This window comes from Chlorocebus sabaeus, chromosome 13 (assembly GCF_047675955.1).
Source record: "Chlorocebus sabaeus isolate Y175 chromosome 13, mChlSab1.0.hap1, whole genome shotgun sequence".
NCBI classification, from domain to species: Eukaryota; Metazoa; Chordata; class Mammalia; order Primates; family Cercopithecidae; genus Chlorocebus; species Chlorocebus sabaeus.
Genome location: NC_132916.1, coordinates 59,876,559 through 59,901,365, shown reverse-complemented (window position 1 = coordinate 59,901,365; position 24,807 = coordinate 59,876,559). Strand labels below are relative to the sequence as shown.

At 37.0% G+C, this 24,807-nt stretch overlaps 1 protein-coding gene across 16 annotated transcripts in view; it reads left to right on the top strand.

The window, feature by feature from the left end:
- Window positions 1-24,807, top strand: part of AHI1 (Abelson helper integration site 1) — a 223,168-nt gene that overhangs the window by 93,009 nt on the left and 105,352 nt on the right. For 15 of the 16 annotated variants that reach the window (XR_012095048.1, XM_073022494.1, XM_073022495.1 and 12 more), the window contains 2 exons: window positions 198-224; window positions 10,527-10,647. Coding sequence is in view for 15 of the 16 variants with exons in the window: in XM_073022494.1 (XP_072878595.1) it covers window positions 198-224; window positions 10,527-10,647 (148 nt within the window). In the remaining variant the exon portion in view is untranslated. Of the gene's footprint in view, window positions 1-197; window positions 225-1,625; window positions 1,735-10,526; window positions 10,648-24,807 lie in introns of those variants that run through there. The other variant, XM_038000860.2, reaches the window with a different exon arrangement.

Sequence of the window (24,807 nt, the reverse complement as noted above, 5' to 3'; positions counted from 1 at the left end):
GGCAAGTTCGATTTACCTTGAACATGTCATTAAGTCTCTTTTATTGGAAACAGAGACAACGGCAGGATAATGGATAAAGAAACTTCCAAATGCTGATTTAGGTTATTAGAAGATTAGCATCTGAGTGTTTTGAAAATAGTCAATACTTTATTTAGTGAAATTATGAATACTTCCTTATTTTATTGTATTTCTTTTAGGAGGTGATGCGATCCTGTGCTGCAAAAGTAAGTAGTTTTTATTACCAAGAACATAACTTTAAACGTATAGTGATGCTCCAAAGAACTGGAATGCACCATTCATAGAGTTTGGAACCTTTATAAAAGTTAATCTGATGTGTACTTTCGTTATTGAAGCTCAGGTTTATCAAAGAATTACAATGCTGGAACCTGATAATTCAGTAAGGGTGATCATTTAGCAAATAGCCTCACATTTTTAAAGATTTAAGAATACTAAGTGATTGAGATACTTTCAGTAAGGGATCAACAAGGTCATGCCATTTTCTGAGAAAAATTTTATATGATGTTTAATTTGTATAAGACACCAGTCAATATAGTTCCAGTAGGTATATGCTGAGTAAACTGTAAAAACATTGAAATGCATGTAAGCTGTACATAAATGATTTATTGTACTGATAATGCTCTTTTTCATTTATAAGTCTTTCACGTTTCTTTTCTCATTTAACTATACTGTATAATAATCCTGAGAGATGAATTAGATATAATTGTTATTCCAATTTTAGAAAGGAGGAAACTGAGGTTTATTCAGGTTGAGTGATTTGCCCAAGGTCCCAAGTTAGTCTAAAAATGGTAGTGTACAAAAAGACTCTCGATTAGTAAACAGTTTCAACTAGATTGTATCTTAGATGCTTTCAACATAGCAGCTGTCCTCCTTTTACAAGCAAGGTTATTTTATGTATAACTTTTAACTTAGGTGTTGGGAAAATAAATTAAGGAGTTGGAGTGGCAACATGTGTTCATCCTTCCCTCTTCTTCTGTCCACTCCCAAAATTCAGTTGAATAATTAGACATCTATTCATTTAACAAATGTAATTATATATCACAAAGAAAAGGTAAAACATTCAGAATGAAAGAATTAGAATGGTGTTAGTATATTTAGAGACTGTTTCATATAATGTCAGTGCAATGGAAATTTTTTTTTATTCAGTGGGCACCTACTACCATTTGGTAGTAGGCACTTGGAATGCAATAGGCCATTGTCTCTTTCCTCATGGGGCATCTTAGGGAGGGAAGAACGTGTCGGAAAATACAAGACTTACCCCATCACTGAGCTGTCCAGCATCAGTGACAGAACCCATCACTTTTATACCTAATTATCACAAGTCAACAGGATATGGAATATAGACGAGGGGAAGGAAGATGAGGGGGAAAAAGAGAACAAGCTATATTCTGACTTGGGCTGCAGATGTTCAGGAAACGTTCCTGATAGCAATGATTGGTGTAATGATTGTAGCTCCAAGATTACTAAACCTTCTGAAGTATGCATTGTATATAAAATTGGAGGCAAAAATACAATTTATTTTCTGACTAGCAATTCAAAGCTATTTATCTTTATTTAACAAATGTACTGCATACTCTTCTTTTGGAATGCTGTCTGAATGTCCAAAGAATAAAATGTCCTGCGCAGATTGAGCAAGTCTTTATGGAGAACAGCGTCTACTAATCTGGAAACTCCCCAAGGGTGAAGGATCATACCATTCGTCTTCATATCCCTAATATTTAATAAAGGTAGAATAAATACTCATTGAAAAAATGATTAATTTGGAAATGAATCAGTGTCTGGAAAAATTAACCTTACTAGTATCTTCAGTTATTCTTTTTTATAATAGTTTTATTGAGCTGTAATTTACATACTGTAATGTTCACCATTTTAAAATATACAGTTCACTGGTTTTTACCATATTCACAAAGTTTTGCAACCATCCCTACTATCTGATTTTAGAGTTTTTTGTCACCCCTGAATGAAGTCTCATATCTCTTAGCAGTCATTCCCAATTCCTACACATACAGACTCCAAATACAAACTCTTGGAACATACCCCAAATTCCTGGCATCCATTATAGATTTGGCTAATCTGGACATTTCATATAAATGGAGTCAGATGATATGTAGTCATTTATAACTGACTTCTTTTACTCAAAATAACGTTTTCAGGATTCCTCTATTTGTAACATGTATCAGTGAACAACTCAGGGGTTAGGGGGACCAACCCCCTGTGCAGTCAAAAATCAGTGTATAACTTTTGACTCCCCCAAAAAATAAGTACTCATAGCCTGCTGTTGACTGGAAGCCTTACTGGTAATGTAAACAGTTCATTAACACATATTTTATGTGTTATGTGTATTATATACTGTATTCTTAAGCCAGAGAACAGAAAATGTTATTAAGAAAATTAAAAGAAAGAGGAAATACATTTACTATTCATTAAGCAAAGTGAATCATCATAGAGGTGTTCCTTTGTCTTCACACTGAATAGCCTGAGGAGGAAAAGGAGGATTGGTCTTGCTATTTCACTGGGAGCAGAGGCAGAAGAGGTGGAGAAGTGGGGAGGGGAAGGCAGGAGAGGCAGGCACACTTGGTGTAACTTACTGAAAAAATCCACCTATAAGTGGACCTGCACAGTTCAAACTCATGTTGTTCAAGGGTCAGCTGCACTACTTTTTATTGCCAAATAAGATTTCATTGTATGAATAGGTTATGTATTGTTATATTTGATCAGTTTATGAACATTTGGGTTGTTTCTGCTTTTTAGCTATTAAGATAATACTCCTACGAACATTGTGTGTATAAGTTTTGGTGTGGATATACTCATTTCTATGGGATATTTATCTAGGAGTGAAACTGTTGGGATATATGATAACTATGACACTTTAAAGAACTCCCAAAACGTTTTCCAGAGCATGTGAACCATTTTCGAATTCCACCAGCAGTGTACGAATGAGGTTCCAGTTTCTTCTCATCCTCACCAACACCTGTATTCTCTTCTTTATAGCCATCCTAGTGGGTGAAAAGTGGTTATATCATAGTGATTTTGATTTGCGTTTTCTTTGTGACTAATGATGTTGAGCATTTTTTATGTGCCATTTGTACTTTTTTTTCTGGAGAAATGTCTTTAAATATTTCACCTGGTTTTGAAATTGGGACTTTTTTGTCTTTTTATTGTTTACTTTTGAGTTCTTTATATATTCTAGATACAAGTGTCTTATGAGCTAGATGATTTGCAAATATATTATCCCATTTTGTGGATTGTCTTTTCACTTTCTTGATGGTGTCTTTTGAAACAAAAAGGTTTTTTTGTGAGGTTCAGTTTATTGTTTCTTTTGTCACTTGTGCTTTTTGTGTTGTGTAAAAAACCATTTTCTAGCCTAGTTTTACTCCTATGTTTTCTTCTTAAGATTTTTATAGTTTTAAATCTTACATTCAGGTCTGTGATTATTTTGCATTGATTTTTGTATATGGTATGATGGACAGTTCCACTTTCATTCTATTGCATGAGGCTATCCAGTTGTCCCAGCACTACTTATTGAAAAGAGTGCTTTGCCCTTTGACTGATGTTGGCACCCTTGTCAGAAGCCTTTAATCTTAACAAAAGGGTATATTTATGCAGTTTCTCATCTATTAGATCTAGGATAATAAATTTTCACCACGTGTCCATTACATAAGTTTTTTCCCTTCTACAGTATTTTTATATTGTTGAAGGTGCATTTGTTTTTTCCATTAGCATTCTTTAAGCAAGTATTTATTGAGTACCTACCAAGTATTTTTCAAAGTGCTTGGAATATAATAGTGAACAAGAACCTTTTATTGTAGAGAGACACATAATCTTAAAAGGAAACAAATAAGGTAATTTCAGATAATAAGTGATGTGAAGAAAATAATGTAGGTTCATGGAACAAAGAATGAGTGGGAGGGGAAGCTACTCTCAAGAGGATGATCATAGAAGGCCTTGCTGAAAACTTGACAAGGAGCTAGGCATGTGCTGCAAAAATCCTCATCTAGGAAGAAAACTAGCATGCTCAAGGAGCAGAAAGAAGAGCACTTTGCTTAAGTAGTGTAGTGAGCAAGCAAGGGGAAACAATTGTAAACCAAAAAGTTTCTGAGACAGATCTCAATCAGTTTAGAAGTTTATTTTGCTGAGGTTAAGGACGGGACCCAGAAGAAAAAACACGAATCACAGACACAATCTGTGGTCTGCCTTTCTCCAAAGATGATTTTGGGGGCTTCACTATTTAAAGGGAAAAAAAACAGGCTGGAGGAGAAAAGAAGGGTATGGTCACATTGCTGAATCCACAAGTTGCAAGAGAAAAGGCGCAGATTGGGGGATAGTCAATTATGTATTCATCTTACACTCAGTAAATCGACACTTTTCAAAAGATAAGGTGAACATGGAAGCTACCTGTGGAGATAATTAACCGTTTATCTGTAGCTATCTGCTTATGAACAAAAAGAAAAGGAACTTCTTGCATGACTCAGCTTTCAGCTTAATTTTTTTCTTTTTGGCATTATATTATAAATTACCTCAAGGAGGAATAACACACACTCTCTGTTTCTGTCTCTTTAAATTTTATATAATACTGCTTTCGCTTCTAATCTTTATATATCTGTCCCTCCACACACGTCTGTAAGCTTCTTGAAGCCAGGAAACTCCCATCTTTTTTTTTTTTGAAGTATTAAATCACCACCCTAGATGAATATAAATTCAGCCAAGTTGAAGTTTATTGAGTTACGTTTAGTGGAAGAATGCTGTAAAGGTAAAGTGCTAATGTATACTGTGGTCGAATCCACCTCAGAACATATTATTCACTGAAAACATTTTTTTAAAGGTTCAAAAATAGAGAATCCAGAGAACGTAATTTTTTAATTTTTCTGTTTAAAACATATATTTGGATATTTTTGAGATTTGAGTAGAATAGTGTTTTTCAATTATTTGGAAAGTTTAAAAAAAAATTTTTTTTAAAGTAATTATTTTTTCGTGGTATTCTAAAACTGGATAACTGCAAATTAAGATGAGAGCTTATGAACACAAAAAGGAAACAACAGACACTGAGGTCTACTTGAGGGCGAAAGGTGGAAGGAGAGAGAGGAGCAGAAAAGATAACCATAAGGTACTGGACTTAATACCTGTGTGATGAAATAATCAATGAAACAAGTCCCTGTGACATGAGCTTACCTATGTAACAAAGCTTTACATGCACCCCTGAACCGAAAAGAAAAGTTTAAAAAAAAAAGATTTATTATTTTGGCACTATTTGGAAGACTGGTTTAACTGGAGGAGTGATACAAACTATAGTAATCTATATGTGGAGTGTGGTGAGCAATCTAGTATGAGTCCCAGCCTTCTGGCCTTGGCAAGTAGGAGGAGAATGATGGCTTTGCCTAAGAAAGTAAACAGTGGGGCAAAGTTTAGTTTAGTTCTGAACTTAACGATCAGGAGATGTGTTTTAGATTTAAGAAACATCAACATTAGAAAGCAGATGAATTGATGGAAACAAATGTTTCTGCCCAGTGTAATTATGTGATATGAAGGAAGAGGACAAGCTCAGCGGATCTAACAAATAGCACTGATGAGCAATGGCTGGACGTAGCAGGATAACCAAGAGAAGGTGGCGCCCCAGAAACAAAGATAGAAGGATAGAGGCCTAAGTCAATCTGCTGAATTCGATCATTTGAAGTCCAGGGTTGCCATAAGTCCAGATTCAGTTTTATCATGCAGACGAGGTTTGTTGTACCCAGTTGAAGACTGAAGGATTCAGCTATATGGATAGCAGGTGTGTGCTGTTTTTCAAGGAGTTTAGCTTTTAAGGAAGTAATGGAATCAGAGGGCGAGTTTTAGTTGGTTTGTTTACTCTTTGTTTTTGTGCTAAAATAGAAGGGTCTGTGCTTCTAGCCTGCGGGGAAATAGCCAGTAGGAATTTGAAAGTAGAAGTTTTTTGTTTTGCAGCAGGTTCTACCCTGTCACCCAAGCTGAGTGCAGTGGCGTCATCATGGCTCAATGCAGCCTTGACTTTCTGGGCTTAAGCAGTTCTCCTGCCTCAGCCTCCTGGGTAGCTGAGACCACAGGTGTGCACTGCCCCACCCAGCTAATTTTTAATTGTTGTGTAGAGATGAGGTCTCACTGTATTGCCCAGGCTGGTCTTGGACTCGAGTGATCCTCCTGCCTCAGCCTCCCAAATTGCTGGGATTATAGGCATGAGTCATTGGGCCTGGCCTGAAAGTAGAATTTGGAAGAGACTTAGAAAGATATCCCTAAGGGGACTGAGGGTTGAATCTTGAACATAATGCTCCTCTTCCTCTATCCCTAGAAGTAAAGACAAGGATAGGTGCGAGAGGTCCGTTCTTTCATAAGTTTGGAAATGAGAAGTTCAGGGGTTCAAGACCAAATTTTCTCTGTGAAGTGAGGCAGTGAACTAAGAGAGAAAAGGAGGTAAAGGTTTTGAGAAAACCAAAATACATTGAGGTAAATTGCTTTACCCTAAGGAATATTGCTGGATAATTGGTTTGAGCCAGGACTAGATCTTAATTTTGAAATTGGCATGAAGGTGTCATATTAGTGATCTATGAACCACCAGTCCTTGCTACCTATCAGAGGCTCAGAAATCTTAATTAAATATAGCCAAAACTTTTAGTGACTGATTCAAATTTGAATACTGGTTTTAGCTAATGTAGTAGTAATGAAGTGGTTTGGGGGTAAGATTTTTCTAGTATCTTATTGCTGTAGAAATTTTTCTTTAACAGTTACAGTGTTTTCTTCCAAATCCCTCATTTCTCTGTCCTGGCTTATAAAGAAAACATCTGAGGGCTGAGAGGTCATATTTGAATTGCTCTTTATAATACTGTAGGCTACTCATTGCTTAGACTTCACTAAGCTAGAAATCACAAGAGCATAAGCTACTCTTAAAATTTATAAGAATGTAAAACATACCTGACTTCAAATATCTGGAACCTCACTTTGGCTCAAGTTTTCTGTTTAACTTTTTCTTTCATACTGGTATTTTAATTTTTACAACAAATAAATGATTTGCAAAAAAAAAAAAAAAGCTTCCTGGATATTATTGGTTTCTTTTTTCTAATGCCACCAGAACTGCCATCAGATTAAAATATCTACATTATTGTTCAGATTAGTGGAAAAATATGACAGCTGTCTGGGAGAGAGAGACGAACTTGTGAACTTTTAAGTATACAGATGGCATTAACATTCTTTCTATTATAATTTAAAACCAACTTGAGGTATCATCACAGCTTGAAACTTCATAAACAATTCTTCAGGTAAATGTAGCATGTTATCTAAAATTAGCTAAAAAATTAGATCTGTAAGTATATATGGAAATGAGTACTGTGTATCTCCCAAAGGTTTTAAATTTTAACTAATCACTAAAAGTGAAACTAGTTGTCAACTTGCTTAATATTGTGCATTCAATTTTATGTTCAGAGCAGCAAGCTTTTTAACATGAAAATTAACCCCCCCCCCCCGCCCCCGCCGTCTAGCGAATTGGTATTTGCATATTTTGCTTGTCTGTTTATACCCTAAAAGAGTAGGCAAAACAGTTTTATGATTAACTTGGCAGAAGTTCCAGGTGATTTTTTTTCTTTATTATGAATTTCATTAAATTTTTATGCTTTTAGTTTTAAACTGACTTTGGCAGACTGTGGTTTTTGCATGAAGCAAACAGAAAAGTGTGTTGTGAAAAGAGGGTAGATTGGTGTAGGGTAGACTATCTTAACCAACCTTTCTGTTGTTGTAAAATTATTAAGCAATTCTTTTCCACAGCACATATTTCAAAAATAGATATTGCTTCACTCTATTTAATGGTTATTATTATTTTTCTTCCTCTAAATGAAGTAATAAATATGTACAAGCTAGCTTTGAAAATGGTTTGAGTTCTAATTTCTTTTTTTTTTTTTTTTTTTTGAGACAGAGTCTCGCTCTGTCGCCCAGGCTGGAGTGCAGTGGCCAGATCTCAGCTCACTGCAAGCTCTGCCTCCCAGGTTCCCGCCATTCTCCTGCCTCAGCCTCCCGAGTAGCTGGGACTAGAGGTGCCCACCACCTCGCCCGGCTAGTTTTTTGCATTTTTTTTTTTTTTAGTAGAGACGAGGTTTCACTGTGTTAGCCAGGATGGTCTAGATCTCCTGACCTCGTGATCCGCCCGTCTCGGCCTCCCAAAGTGCTGGGATTACAGGCTTGAGCCACCGCGCGCGGCCTTGGTTTGAGTTCTAATTTCAAAACAAAGTGCTAATAATAACAATAATAATTAACAGTTACCCCAAACCTTAGAAATCATCTGTTCTGTTAAGTTGCTACTCTCATCACTTTATGGATATTTGAATAGTCTGTAAAAAAATATGTCAAGAAAGATCAGAATTATAAAAATGTTTAGGAAGAACATATAATTATAGGTTGTAGGTTTAAAAAAAAAAAGAACATTTTGTTTTGAAAGAATAGCAAGTCTTTCTGTTTGAACAGAGGCATTTGAGTATCCCATTTTAGCTTTCCTGGTATTTTTTGTTTTTAACACAAATTTATGAAGAGGAAGACTATAAATGGCTATTGTATGTGTGTGTGTATCTATATATATATGGATATATGTAGGTGTGTGTATGTGTGTGCAAAGATGTGTGTGTGTATAGATACATCTTCATTTCCCCAGCATACACGTGTTTGTTTGCACTAGATTTTTAAATGCATTACTTGATATTTAAGATAAAAATTTTCAAGAAGGAAAACTGAGAAATGATTCCAAAAAGAAGTGAATGAGATAGTTAAGTGATAAATATGTTCTTTTCCATTTGAAAGCACAGAACTCTGAAAAATTGGCCACATCATCATAAATACCTAATTACCCTTACTTCTAGTGATGTTAATAATAACTGATATTACCCCTTGTTTGTATACTACTTTATGGTTTGCCCTTGCCAATATATTCTATTTAATCTCTTTCTTATTTAATGTTCATTAGTGCTTTATGGTTAACATACAAATAGCACTTTATGATACCAGTTCATCATTATTGCTTTACTGGCACATTCCCGTTGAAGTATAGATATTATTTTTCTTATCTCCATTTAGAGATGGAAAGTGAAGCTCAAAGATATTAAATGAGTTTTTGTTTTTGGTATTGTATCACTATCACTGGTCAATTTTGATTTGTATTTAATGGATTTTTATAGAATTTTTAAAGCTGGGTGATATTTTAGGACTGATGTGGTATTTGGCCCCTCCATCTACTTTGGAAAATACTTTTTTTTTTAATGAGATGACATAATAGTTTAGTTACTGAGAACTATATTAACATATGGTCTTAATTGACTTTTTCACCGAATTTGCTAACTTTTTGCTCTAAACCAAGATATACTGTTTATTATCACTGTTTAAAAGCAGAAAATAGAAAAAAAAAATTATAAACATGTAAATAATGAATCAGATAAAGGGCATGTAACCAGAGCCCAGTATTGTCTTATACAGAACATCAAAAGGAAAATTTTAAATACTTGCACAGTAGAACTTCTCTGTATGGTTTTCATTATTTAAACAAAAAAAAGATGTGAAAGGGGCTCTTTTAATATAGTAATATTTATATGCCATAAATTATCATTTTGTTAATTTACAGATTACACTGTTGAAGTGAATTAGAAATCAGGCTGTCAATTTCTCCAAAATAGATCACATTTTATTGTGCTTTTTGAAAGTAATGAAAAAGATAAAATGATTGATTCGTTAATAATGAAAAAAAGATTTTTTTTCTGAAATGAATTCTGATTTACAAGATGAATTTACTTATAAACATTTCAAGCTTTTTCAGTGAACTGTTTGTTTTCCTACAAGAGCTATAGTTAAAATGTTGTGTTTATTAGGCATTTCGTTTCTGTGAGGCTGGTAGTGTGCATTCAGATAATCATACTAGGTTTTGTATGTTATAGAACATTGTATTTACATACAGAAATTTTCCTTGTTATTTTAATGATCTGTTTAAACGGTATCCTAAGAGTAAGGTGTTTTGATGCAATGGAAGCTATTTCACATGGCAAGTTAGGTTACAGCTGTGTTATCTGTGTCACCATGATGTATATAAACATGAGTAGTACAGGTGTTTTCTGTGTATCTCTGAAAAGGAAGTACCTGCTATTTCACTAAAATGCTAGAGAAATGTGAATGTGAAACATTTTTACTCTTCCTTAATCGAACCAGTCAAGGAGTCATTTTTATTTCTTGCATTTCTTTGCGTAAGAAATGCATAAGACCACTCTAAGTTATTAATACTGTCAGTTCCATGGTAAACTTTAGTAAGGCTGATTTATTTTCGTATAGCTATGTTCTAGTTGCTATTATATTTTTTCCTTGATGAAAATGATTCTCTTTTGTAAACTTTACAAACTAACCATGTACGTGATTACCACTCCTTTTGACCTATCATGTGTCCTGGTTTGTATAATAAGCAAATATTTCTCATCCAGTTTTTGCATCAGTAATCCAGGAAATTACAGTGTAGTTTCTGATTTGTTTTCCTAATACAGGTCAACAAAAATCTCTCATTTACTTCACCACCAGCAGTCTCCTCACAACAGTCTAAGTTAAAGCAGTCAAACATGCTGACCGCTCAAGAGATTCTACATCAGTTTGATTTCACTCAGACCGGTGAGCCCCTTTCTTACTTTGACAATTCTTTTAAATGTTCAGAGAGATGCTCGTTTTGTTGATGAATATAACCTATTTCTTTAGAAATAAAGCTCATAATGGTCGGTTTTCACACTCGACAAATTCTATTCTAACATCTTTTTTGACCTTAAAAGCACCGAGGTTATTTCAAAAGTAGTAAGTTTGGATTTGGTAACGGTAGATACACTGAACCTATGTGCTGTTAACAGATAATAATTTAAAACCAGCAAAACACATGAGTTTTAAACCTGTATGATGTTAAATCTGATTCAGTTTCCCAGTTAAAGAACTCATCATAGATGGATAATCCCATGTTATAATTCATTTCAAGGAAAGCCAAGGTAAAATACATTTTGGCAGAAATAGGATGTAACCTGTAGTGATGTCACATCCCATTAAAGGGCAAATTAACAAAATATGTAAAAAAGCTTGTTAGAAAACTATACTGAATCACTGAAGTGAACTATACAATTGTTTTGACTAATGTTTTAAATGAGTTTCAATAAGGTTTTTAAAGGATATCAAAGGAAAAACATCTAAGTGAGAAATGTTTGTTTGTGGTATTGAAAGATGACTTTTTATTTTCATTAGCTGTATGTTTTTGACAGTATTTTTTCTACTACTGAATTTTTAGAAAGGTAAGCAAGCTGAAAATAACAACAATTATCTTTTACAAAAATTATATGAAAAAAATTTGAGTATGAGAAGATCAACATAATTTACTTAGAAATTTGAGGACAATATATACCACTTTTTTACCTTGAAAGTATTAGGAACTTACATATATGAGTTATTTTAATATTGCTGTATAGGTTACATATTATAGTGAGAAAATACTTGGATTCACAACTCTTATGCTCAACCCTGGCTGTGCCTTTTATAACCCTTATTACCTGCAAACCTTAGGCTCTTCATTTGAAAACTGAAAATGATATTTACATTATATATTGTTGAAGTTTATATGAGATTGCACATATGAAAACACTGTAAGCATAAGGTACTATATGAATATAACATATTTATATTGTAAACATGACGAATATGTGTAAGCTAACTTTGAACTACTTTGAAATCTGATTTCAAGTCACTATAATAATTAGTAACAATTATCTCAAACCTTAGAAATGTTTAATTTGTAGTGTTCCAGATATCTGCCAGAAACTAAAGTGATAGTGTTGGCCATTGTTATTTCCAGTGGAGCTGCATCATACACTACCTCTTTAGATTGTTCTTTTCACCCTAAATCGATACTTGGCTTGGCTTCAGATCTTGTCATTTTTATCACTAGGAGGGAGGGAACCTCTCTCCACCACTCTGTCCCTACCAACTGTCTGGGAACAAACTTTTCATTCCACAATTCAGGATTAAAAGCTTAGAAGGTAAATATCTGATTGAGTTAATGTATTGTTTAAAATTCATTTAAGCAGTATCTTATGTCTGTCTGCCAGCAAGGTATAGATAATAAATACAAAATTTTTTTTCATTTTTTGTAAAGGGAAAGAGCAGAGGGAATAGGTAGGAATGCCTTTGAAATGGGAAGACAGATTACCACTGAGACAAATTAAAGCGGAAGAGGGATATGATAAAGGCAAGCCTTTCAAACTTCATGATTATACATAGGATTGGCTCCATTTCACTTCAGTTTCCATGGCCATGTAGACCATAAAAGGGATATTTATATCCCTGCACATACTATCTCAGAAGCATGACGATTAAGCCATTTGGTTACTAATATGCCTAACCGCATTTTAAGGCATAGCTTTCTTAGAAATGTCATTGAGATATCACTGAACAGAAAAGTTACAAAAGCATAATATGTGGTCAATCTCAAAATGGCCAAATTAATCTCTTTTATTAAGAAGCCAGTGTTTATGAAAAAAAATCCTGCCTTAGGAACCAGGTGAACTGGTGTTCAGATCTAACTCTATTTCCAAATGTGGAGTCTTGAGTAGTTTCTTCAGGCCAGAGTTTTCTCATCCCTCCAAATAAGTGAGGGCTCTCTGGCTTTGGTGAGTTTCTGTCTTAAAAATTCTGTGATTCTATTCAGCGTTCAAATCAGTTTGTAAAGTGATTAAATAATTAAGTGTTGATTGTAAAAATAATCTATTAGAATCTGAAATACATAACTACAAAAACAAATCATGTAAATAGAATGTTTAAAAACAAAAATCTCACTGAAAACCTGTCTGAAATATGCAAGTCACATCTGTCGATGTTTGCCTTTGGACGGTATAAAAGAAAGCTATTTACACAGAGCTAGTAAGTATGAGCCCAGTAGCGCTCATGCTAGGAGACGTAACAGTAAGGGTTGATTTTATATATATGTAAGTGGGTTTACATGCTGCAGTGGTAGACTCTGAAGTGGGTTTATGTTCCGTTGTAACTTTTATTGATCTCATGCAAGATGAGTTCTAGGTAATGGAGACTACTAGAAAAGTAAGCATTTCTCTCTTCTTTGGTTTGTATTCCTCACAATTTCTAGAATACTTCATTTATTCATTCTAAAATCATTTTAAGTGACCACTTTGTTTAAAGCCCTCTATTTAGCCTGTGGAGTAAATGTTACAGTCTCTGCCTTCAGGAACCTCTAGTCTGGCTAGGAAGACAAGTAAGTATGCACCAAATTAAGTCAGAATGTGACAGGTTCTGAAATCACAGTGTAAACAAAGTGTCACCAGAATAAAGAGGGATAGGAGAGCTAAAACATTCTCAAACTTTATATGTTCAAATAGAACTCTTGGTTTTTTTGCCCCAAAAACCCTTCCTTCCACCTCCACTTCCCCTACTACCAAGTCTTCCTAATCCCAGTACTCCACAGCACCATTCACACAGTTGTTTAGGGATAACTAGGAGCCATTCATGATTACTCCTTTTCTCTCGACTTCCCTCTTTCCCACTTGCCCATGCTGTATTTGGAGTTCAGCCAATCTTTCTCCCCAGCTACAAAATCCCATTGCAGTAGTGCCTGTACCTACTGCAGTAGCCCTGAATAAAGTCTTTCTTACTGTGCTTTAACAAGTATCATTGAATAATTTTTTTCTTTAACAGTACTTAGAAGAGAGCTTGGTATGGCTAGGGAGTGGTTTGAGTCTTGGTTTAACTGGGAAAGGTGAGATGAATGTGTTTAAGGTAAACTAAGTTTGCAGAGGTAGATTAGGTCAAATCATACCACACTGAGGAATTCACATTTTATTCTCTAGATCAGGGGTCCCAGCCCCCTACACACACCCCCAGGTGAACAGCAGGAGGTGAGTGGTGAAGCTGGGAGCATTACTGCATGAACTCTGCCTCCTGTCAGATCAGCAACATCATTAGCTTCTATTATGAACTGCGCATGTAGGGATCTAGGTTGTGAGCTCCTTATGAGAATCTAATGCCTGATCTGAGGTGGAATAGTTAGATTCATCCCAAAACCATTCACCTTTCCTCATCCCCTGCCCCCAGTTCATGGAAAAATGATCTTCCGTGAACCTGGTCCCTGGTGCCAAAAAGGTTGGGGACTGCTGCTCTAGGAAAAAGAATTGTCCGAGGAATGAATATGAAAGGGATTCTAAAATGTATTTTTTTCTTTGAATACAACTGGGATCTGTATGAGGAATAGGTTACTTGTATCCAGAAAAGCTGGATACAATTCCTATGAGATGCTTATTTTAAGAACTGTTCATTAAGCTATTAGTCTAAGTTCTTAACAAATCAGATAATCCTATAAAAATTAAAACTATAGCATCTTCCCTGAGTAATTTTTATAAGAAAAAATATAATTTTAAAATTTTTGTTAAATTTTTTTTTTAATTTATTTATTATTATTAAACTTCAAGTTGTAGGGTACATGTGCACAATGTGCAGGTTTGCTACATATGTATACTTGTGCCATGTTGGTGTGCTGCACCCATCAACTCGTCATTTACATCAGGTATAACTCCCAATGCAATCCCTCCCCCCTCCCCCCTCCCCATGATAGGCCCCGGTGTGTGATGTTCCCCTTCCCGAGTCCAAGTGATCTCATTGTTCAGTTCTCTCCTATGAGTGAGAACATGCGGTGTTTGGTTTTCTGTTCTTGTGATAGTTTGCTGAGAATGATGGTTTCCAGCTGCATCCATGTCCCTACAAAGGACACAAACTCATCCTTTTTTATGGCTGCATAGTATTCCATGGTGTATATGTGCCACATTTTCTTAATCCAATCTGTCACTGATGGACATTTGGGTTGATTCCAAGTCTTTGCTATTGTGAATAGTGCTGCAATAAACATACGTGTGCATGTGTCTTTATAGCAGCATAATTTATAATCCTTTGGGTATATACCCAGTAATGGGATGGCTGGGTCATATGGTACATCTAGTTCTAGATCCTTCAGGAATCGCCATACTGTTTTCCATAATGGTTGAACTAGTTTACACTCCCACCAACAGTGTAAAAGTGTTCCTATTTCTCCACATCCTCTCCAGCACCTGTTGTTTCCTGACTTTTGAATGATCGCCATTCTAACTGGTGTGAGATGGTATCTCATTGTGGTTTTGATTTGCATTTCTCTGATGGCCAGTGATGATGAGCATTTTTTCATGTGTCTGTTGGCTGTATGAATGTCTTCTTTTGAGAAATGTCTGTTCATATCCTTTGCCCACTTTTTGATGGGGTTGTTTGTTTTTTTCTTGTAAATTTGTTTGAGTTCTTTGTAGGTTCTGGATATTAGCCCTTTGTCAGATGAGTAGATTGCAAAAATATTCTCCCATTCTGTAGGTTGCCTGTTCACTCTGATGGTAGTTTCTTTTGCTGTGCAGAAGCTCTTTAGTTTAATGAGATCCCATTTGTCAATTTTGGCTTTTGCTGCCGTTGCTTTTGGTGTTTTAGACATGAAGTCTTTGCCCATGCCTATGTCCTGAATGGTACTACCTAGGTTTTCCTCTAGGATTTTTATGGTATTAGGTCTAACATTTAAGTCTCTAATCCATCTTGAATTAATTTTCGTATAAGGAGTAAGGAAAGGATCCAGTTTCAGCTTTCTACTTATGGCTAGCCAATTTTCCCAGCACCATTTATTAAATAGGGAATCCTTTCCCCATTTCTTGTTTCTCTCAGGTTTGTCAAAGATCAGATGGCTGTAGATGTGTGGTATTATTTCTGAGGACTCTGTTCTGTTCCGTTGGTCTATATCTCTGTTTTGGTACCAGTACCATGCTGTTTTGGTTACTGTAGCCTTGTAGTATAGTTTGAAGTCAGGTAGCGTGATGCCTCCAGCTTTGTTCTTTTGACTTAGGATTGTCTTGGAGATGTGGGCTCTTTTTTGGTTTCATATGAACTTTAAAGCAGTTTTTTCCAATTCTGTGAAGAAGCTCATTGGTAGCTTGATGGGGATGGCATTGAATCTATAAATTACCTTGGGCAGTATGGCCATTTTCACGATATTGATTCTTCCTATCCATGAGCATGGTATGTTCTTCCGTTTGTTTGTGTCCTCTTTTATTTCACTGAGCAGTGGTTTGTAGTTCTCCTTGAAGAGGTCCTTTACATCCCTTGTAAGTTGGATTCCTAGGTATTTTATTCTCTTTGAAGCAATTGTGAATGGAAGTTCATTCCTGATTTGGCTCTCTGTTTGACTGTCACTGGTGTATAAGAATGCTTGTGATTTTTGCACATTAATTTTGTATCCTGAGACTTTGCTGAAGTTGCTTATCAGCTTAAGGAGATTTTGGGCTGAGACAATGGGGTTTTCTAAATATACAATCATGTCATCTGCAAACAGGGACAATTTGACTTCTTCTTTTCCTAACTGAATCCCCTTGATTTCTTTCTCTTGCCTGATTGCCCTAGCCAGAACTTCCAACACTATGTTGAATAGGAGTGGTGAGAGAGGGCATCCCTGTCTTGTGCCAGTTTTCAAAGGGAATTTTTCCAGTTTTTGCCCATTCAGTATGATATTGGCTGTGGGTTTGTCATAAATAGCTCTTATGATTTTGAGGTACGTTCCATCAATACCGAATTTATTGAGCGTTTTTAGCATGAAGGGCTGTTGAATTTTGTCAAAAGCCTTTTCTGCATCTATTGAGATAATGATGTGGTTTTTGTCTTTGGTTCTGTTTATATGCTGGATTATGTTTATTGATTTGCGAATGTTGAACCAGCCTTGCATCCCAGGGATGAAGCCCACTTGATCATGGTGGATAAGCTTTTTGATGTGCTGCTGAATCCGGTTTGCCAGTATTTTATTGAGGATTTTTGCATCGATGTTCATCAGGGATATTGGTCTAAAATTCTCTTTTTTTGTTGTGTCTCTGCCAGGCTTTGGTATCAGGACGATGTTGGCCTCATAAAATGAGTTAGGGAGGATTCCCTCTTTTTCTATTGATTGGAATAGTTTCAGAAGGAATGGTACCAGCTCCTCCTTGTACCTCTGGTAGAATTCAGCTATGAATCCATCTGGTCCTGCACTTTCTTTGGTTGGTAGGCCTCAATTTCAGAGCCTACTATTGGTCTATTCAGGGATTCAACTTCTTCCTGGTTTAGTCTTGGAAGAGTGTAAGTGTCCAGGAAATTATCCATTTCTTCTAGATTTTCCAGTTTATTTGCATAGAGGTGTTTATAGTATTCTCTGATGGTAGTTTGTATTTCTGTGGGGTCGGTGGTGATATCCCCTTTATCATTTTTAATTGCGTCGATTTGATTCTTCTCTCTTTTCTTCTTTATTAGTCTTGCTAGTGGTCTGTCAATTTTGTTGATCTTTTCAAAAAACCAACCCCTGGATTCATTGATTTTTTGGAGGGTTTTTTGTGTCTCTATCTCCTTCAGTGCTGCTCTGATCTTAGTTATTTCTTGCCTTCTGCTAGCTTTCGAATGTGTTTGCTCTTGCTTCTCTAGTTCTTTTAATTGCGATGTTAGAGTGTCAATTTTAGATCTTTCCTGCTTTCTCTTGTGGGCATTTAGTGCTATAAATTTCCCTCTACACACTGCTTTAAATGTGTCCCAGAGATTCTGGTATGATGTATCTTTGTTCTCATTGGTTTCAAAGAACATCTTTATTTCTGCCTTCATTTCGTTATGTACCCAGTAGTCATTCAGGAGCAGGTTGTTCAGTTTCCATGTAGTTGAGCGGTTTTGATTGAGTTTCTTAGTACTGAGTTCTAATTTGATTGCACTGTGGTCTGAGAGACAGTTTGTTATAATTTCTGTTCTTGTACATTTGCTGAGGAGTGCTTTACTTCCAATTACCTGGTCAATTTTGGAGTAAGTACGATGTGGTGCTGAGAAGAATGTATATTCTGTTAATTTGGGGTGGAGAGTTCTATAGATGTCTATTAGGTCTGCTTGCTGCAGAGATGAGTTCAATTCCTGGATATCCTTGTTAACTTTCTGTCTCGTTGATCTGTCTAATGTTGACAGTGGAGTGTTGAAGTCTCCCATTATTATTGTATGGGAGTCTAAGTCTCTTTGTAAGTCTCTAAGGACTTGCTTTATGAATCTGGGTGCTCCTGTATTGGGTGCATATATATTTAGGATAGTTAGCTCTTCCTGTTGAATTGATCCCTTTACCATTATGTAATGGCCTTCTTTGTCTCTTTTGATCTTTGATGGTTTAAAGTCTGTTTTATCAGAGACTAGTATTGCAACCCCCGCTTTTTTTTGTTCTCCATTTGCTTGGTAAATCTTCCTCCATCCCTTTATTTTGAGCCTATGTATGTCTCTGCGTGTGAGATGGGTCTCCTGAATACAGCAGACTGATGGGTCTTGACTCTTTATCCAGTTTGCCAGTCTGTGTCTTTTAATTGGAGCATTTAGTCCATTTACATTTAAGGTTAAGATTGTTATGTGTGAACTTGATCCTGCCATTATGATATTAACTGGTTATTTTGCTCGTTAATTGATGCAGTTTCTTCCTAGCCTTGATGGTCTTTACATTTTGGCATGTTTTTGCAATGGCTGGTACCGGTTGTTCCTTTCCATGTTTAGTGCTTCCTTCAGGGTCTCTTGTAAGGCAGGCCTAGTGGTGACAAAATCTCTAAGCATTTGCTTATCTGTAAAGGATTTTATTTCTCCTTCACTTATGAAACTTAGTTTGGCTGGATATAAAATTCTGGGTTTAAAATTCTTTTCTTTAAGAATGTTGAATATTGGCCCCCACTCTCTTCTGGCTTGAAGAGTTTCTGCCGAGAGATCTGCTGTTAGTCTGATGGGCTTCCCTTTGTGGGTAACCCGACCTTTCTCTCTGGCTGCCCTTAAGATTTTTTCCTTCATTTCAACTTTGGTGAATCTGGCAATTATGTGTCTTGGAGTTGCTCTTCTCGAGGAGTATCTTTGTGGCGTTCTCTGTATTTCCTGGATTTGAATGTTGGCCTGCCCTACTAGGTTGGGGAAGTTCTCCTGGATGATATCCTGAAGAGTGTTTTCCAACTTGGTTCCATTTTCCCCGTCACTTTCAGGCACCCCAATCAGACGTAGATTTGGTCTTTTTACATAATCCCATACTTCTTGCAGGCTTTGTTCATTTCTTTTTCTTCTTTTTTCTTTTGGTTTCTCTTCTCGCTTCATTTCATTCATTTGATCCTCAATCGCTGACATTCTTTCTTCCAGTTGATCGAGTCAGTTACTGAAGCTTGTACATTTGTCACGTATTTCTCGTGCCATGGTTTTCGTCTCTTTCATTTCGTTTGTGAGCTTCTCTGCATTAATTACTCTAGCCATCAATTCTTCCACTTTTTTTTCAAGATTTTTAGTTTCTTTGCGCTGGGTATGTAATTCCTCCTTTAGCTCTGAGAAATTTGATGGACTGAAGCCTTCTTCTCTCATCTCGTCGAAGTCATTCTCCATCCAGCTTTGATCCGTTGCTGGCGATGAGCTGCGCTCCTTTGCCAGGGGAGATGCGCTCTTATTTTTTGAATTTCCAGCTTTTCTGCCCTGCTTTTTCCCCATCTTTGTGGTTTTATCTGCCTCTGGTCTTTGATGATGGTGATGTACTGATGGGGTTTTGGTGTAGGTGTCCTTCCTGTTTGATAGCTTTCCTTCTAACAGTCAGGATCCTCCGCTGTAGGTTGTAGCTGTAGGAGATTGCTTGAGGTCCACTCCAGACCCTGTTTGCCTGGGTATCAGCAGCAGAGGCTGCAGAAGATAGTATATTTCTGAACAGCGAGTGTACCTGTCTGATTCTTGCTTTGGAAGCTTCCTCTCAGGGGTGTACTCCACCCTGTGAGGTGTGGGGTGTCAGACTGCCCCTAGTGGGGGATGTCTCCCAGTTAGGCTACTCAGGGGTCAGGGACCCACTTATGCAGGGAGTCTGTCCCTTCTCAGATCTCAACCTCCGTGTTGGGAGATCCACTGCTCTCTTCAAAGCTGTCAGACAGAGTCGTTTGCGTCTGCAGAGCTGCTGCGTTTGTTATTGTTTACTGTGCCCTGTCCCCAGAGGTGGAGTCTACAGAGACAGGCAGGTTTCCTTGAGCTGCTGTGAGCTCCACCCAGTTCGAGCTTCCCAGCAGCTTTGTTTACCTACTTAAGCCTCAGCAATGGCAGGTGCCCCTCCCCCAGCCTCGCTGCTGCCTTGCCGGTAGATCACAGACTGCTGTGCTAGCAATGAGGGAGGCTCCGTGGGTGTGGGACCCTCCCGGCCAGGTGTGGGATATGATCTCCTGGTGTGCCGGTTTGCTTAAAGCGCAGTATTGGGGTGGGAGTTACCCAATTTTCCAGGTGTTGTGTGTCTCAGTTCCCCTGGCTAGGAAAAGGGATTCCCTTCCCCCTTGCGCTTTCCAGGTGAGGCAATGCCTCGCCCTGCTTCAGCTCTCGCTGGTCGGGCTGCAGCAGCTGACCAGCACCGATCGTCTGGCACTCCCCAGTGAGATGAACCCAGTACCTCAGTTGAAAATGCAGAAATCACCGGTCTTCTGTGTCACTCGCGCTGGGAGTTGGAGACTGGAGCTGTTCCTATTCGGCCATCTTGCTCCGCCCATATCAAATTTTTGTTAAATTTTAGGGCATAGCCCATCTTAATGCCTCACCATGTAGTAAGCATCTTATATTGTATATCAAAACTGTTTCCATACTTTTCTTGTGTAATAAAGAAAATCTATAAAACAATAACAGCAACTTGCATTTGTGTGAAAATTTATAAAGTGCTTTCTTATATATATCCTTATTTGATCATCAACAAAACTCTCTGAAAAGTAGAGTAAACATGAAAATCATGGGGAGTGAAATCATTTTAGAGCTTCTGGAACCTTAAAACTTCTATTACTCAATTTCTGTACAGTGAAACTGAGAATGAGAGAGGCTGACATGTTAGAATTCTCATAGCTAGTGGCAGTGATGTCTAGCTCAGTACTTCTCATCCTCACCATACCTAACTGCCTATTCCTGGACAATGGTACATGTTTAGGGAGGTGAAGTGGGCTCCCTGCTCACAGCCCTCAGGGAGACTGTGTCTAGAGCCACTCCTTCATTCGTTGTCCTGCCACATTGCCAAGTGGGCTGTCTGGCTATGAGTATTACCTTCTTTTTTTACTAGCTTTAGAGTTCTAAGATATATTGGAAAGTAATAATATAAACAGTATAACTATTTGGAAAAGGTGGGGTTTTTGAGACTGAGGTGTCAAGGAGGACATCCTATTTCCTGAGGATTAATGAACTTATGTCTTTCTTTGACCTTTAAATATAATTCTGTTTGTCAGTTGTTAGATTTTTTTAAAGTTTGATTTCCAGTAATTATGGTATGTAGTCTCCAGTCAAATCAACAGGCTCTGTACAGAGAAGTTTTATTCTGTGTTATTTTATCTGAATCCAGATCACACTCAACCATCTCAAGAGTCCCTGCTATAGAACAGGGGTGTCCAATCTTTTGGCTTCCTGGGGTCACATTGGAAGAAGACTTGTCTTGGGGCAACACATAAGATACACTAATACTAACGATGAGTTTAAAAACAACAACAACAACACAAAAAAAATCTCATAATATTTTAAGAAAGTTTATGAATTTATGTTGAGCCGCATTCAGAGTCATCACACAGCCCGTGGGTTGGACAAGCTTGCTGTAGAACTAAGTTTTAAAATGTGGCTTATTCAATAATAAAAATCACTGTTATGGGTAGGCACGGGAGAGAAATTAGCAGGAAGTGTTACTGCTGGCAATGGGGTAGTTGTATCATCTTTGCATGTGTATATTTTGAAGGACAGCATATTTCATTTTATGGACTTTGTATATATTTTCACAGCATTGCTCTAAATTAAATTTAATTCATATTAAATAGATAAATTGAGTCAAACAAAAGAAAATGAATCATTTTATTAATATGACTTTATTCATGCACTCTTCATATTATCTTTATTAATTGTAAACTTATAGTGTGGTGATAGGGATGACATGATTTTTTAAAACTATCAGTAGCTTCTGCCTTCTCCAAATTTTATTTGTGCTCTCCGTTAGACCCTGTAAAACTGTGTTAAACTTGATTACCAACCATTTAATATAATATTTTGCCCTGTCCTATTTTCCTTCACAGTGAAAATATTTGATTTAAACAAAATCATAAAGCTAGTCCATGACTGGTATTGGTTAAGAGATCTGTCAAACTAACTCTTGTGCTTCTGCATGTTGAATAATATTTGAAGAACTGTTTTTTTGTTTTTGTTTTTTTTTTTTTTGAGACAGAGTTTTGCTCTATCGCCCAGACTGAAGTGCAGTGGCACAATCTCAGCTCACTGCAAGCTCCGCCTCCCGGGTTCACACCATTCTCCTGCCTCAGTCTCCCGTGTAACTGGAACTATAGGCACCTGCCGCCATGCCTGGCTAATTTTTTGTATTTTTTAGTAGAGACGGGGTTTCACCGTGTTAGCCAGGATGGTCTTGATCTCCTGACCTCGTGATCCACCCGCCTCGGCCTCCCAGAGTGCTGGGATTACAGGCGTGAGCCACTGCACCCAGCCATATTTTGTGTTTTTTAACACAAAGCCTCACTCTTGTCACCCAGGCTGGAGTGCACTGGCACGATCTCAGTTCACTGCAACCTCCACCTCCCGGATTCCAGTGATTCTCCTGCCTCAGCCTCCCAAGTAGCTTGGATTACAGGCACCCACCACCACACCCGGCTAATTTTTGTATTTTTAGTAGAGACAGGGTTTCACCATGTTGGCCAGGATGGTCTTGATCTCCTCACCTCGTGATCCGCCCACCTTGGCCTCCCAAAGTGCTGGGATTACAGGCATGAGCCACCACACCTGCTCGAAGAACTGCATTTTTTCATTCATTTTGTGTGTCTTTGAAAGTATATACTTATATTCCCTTGACTAACTCTTAAAATTGAGTTATTTTTCCAGTTAAATTTTTTATTGTTTTTAAGATTTTAGTAAAGTTTTAATTTTTTATAGAGAAATGTAAAACTTTTTAGACAACTAAAATGTGAAATGAATCCTGGATCATAATTTCACCAGAGATTCTGTGATATTCTCATATAAGCTATTGTAGAAGGTAGATTACATCTAAGCTGGAAACATGATGATTCTTGTATTTCAAAGAAAAAACATTTTGGCAAAAATTAGTATTTAGAATGACTCTCAATAAACACAGCTGATGGTAAAAGGGGGTTTCCATTTTAAGGAAGGTAAAATGAGCTTCAAAGACTTTCTCATCTCATCAGAATTGGCAGGGCTTTCTGTTAGTATTACTTCATGAACTTTAAACTGTTAATTGAAAAAGAATGTTTGATTTAATTCTGGTTTCAAACTTCCATAATTCCAGTATTTCAGGTGGTAAGATAGGTGAAAGGCATTAATTCACTATTGTAGATTAATAGGTAATCTACAAAATTAACTGATTTCTATAGACACATGCCCTGAAATGTGTTTTTTGGCACTAAAAATAATCAAAAATGTTTTTATTGTGCAGTTTTTAACGGCAAGAATTTGTTTTCCAGTCACTTTGCTGAATTCAATACATGTATATTATGGTGGAAAAAGCACTAGACTCAGGGTCAGCCAGCCAGAAGAAATGAGCCTGACCTGGGATCCCACCACTTCCTAACTGTTTTGTTACTTAGTTCGCTTTCTCTCTTTGAATAAATGTCTCCACGTTTCCTACTTCATAGAATTGTCAGAATCAACACAATACGTTTAATACTTTGAAACTCATAAAATATTGGGAGAATAAACACTATGAGGTTATGGGAGGCTTTTTTGAATTTTTTTTTTTTTTTTTTTTTTTTTTTTTAGTTTGAAACTATGCAATTTGTTTTGTTGCCAAAAGAATGGAAGATATCTTATTTTAAGACATGACTTAATAAAATTTGTTAAGTGATGATTATAGGAAAAAGAACATGTCAAAGAGACAAATCATGGATATAACATTTTTAGAAGCCTGCCAAAAAAGACATTAAGATGAAGTAATTTCAAGAAGAAAGTTGTCAAGCATCTTAAACTTGAATAATCCACTAGAGCACTTAACTTTCCAAACTTCAGCTTTCTATGTGAGTACCATCCTTAACCCATCTTTGTCATGTAATGAGATAACATTGAGATTTTCAGATGATTAAAATCAAAGTACTCTGTCATCTGTGTAATCTGGCCAAAATCGATAGGGCATGGGTTCAGTGGGGGACAATCCTTTATTCCACAGATGTTAAAATAGAGCAAAAGTAACAACAGAACTCCATTTGCTAGCCTCTGTTTCTCTTAGAATTTGACCATCTCTAAGATCATAATCCCCAGAGACATCAGAAAATCTTGAGGTACTTCATGTAATTCCATTTTGCAACCTGTAGTTTTTCCTCCCTTAAGAAAATGCTTTTCAGCCAGGTGCTGTGTCTCATGCCTGTAATCCCAGCACTTTTGGGAGGCTGAGGCAGGAGATACTTGAGCGCAGGAGTTTGAGACCAACTTGGGCAACATGATGAAGCTCTGTCTACAAAAAATACAAATTAGCCAAGTGTAGTGGCATGTGCCTATAGTCCCAGCTGCTCAAGAGGCTGAGATGTGAGGATCACTTGAGCCCTGGAGATTGAGACAGAGCAAGAACCTGTCTCAAAAAAAAAAAAGAGAGAGAAAAAAAAGGCCAGGAGGGGTGGCTCACGCCTTATAATCTCAGCACTTTGGGAGGCCGAGGTTGGCCAATCACCTGAGGTCAGGAGTTCAAGATCCGCCTGGCCAACATGGTGAAACCCGTCTCTACTA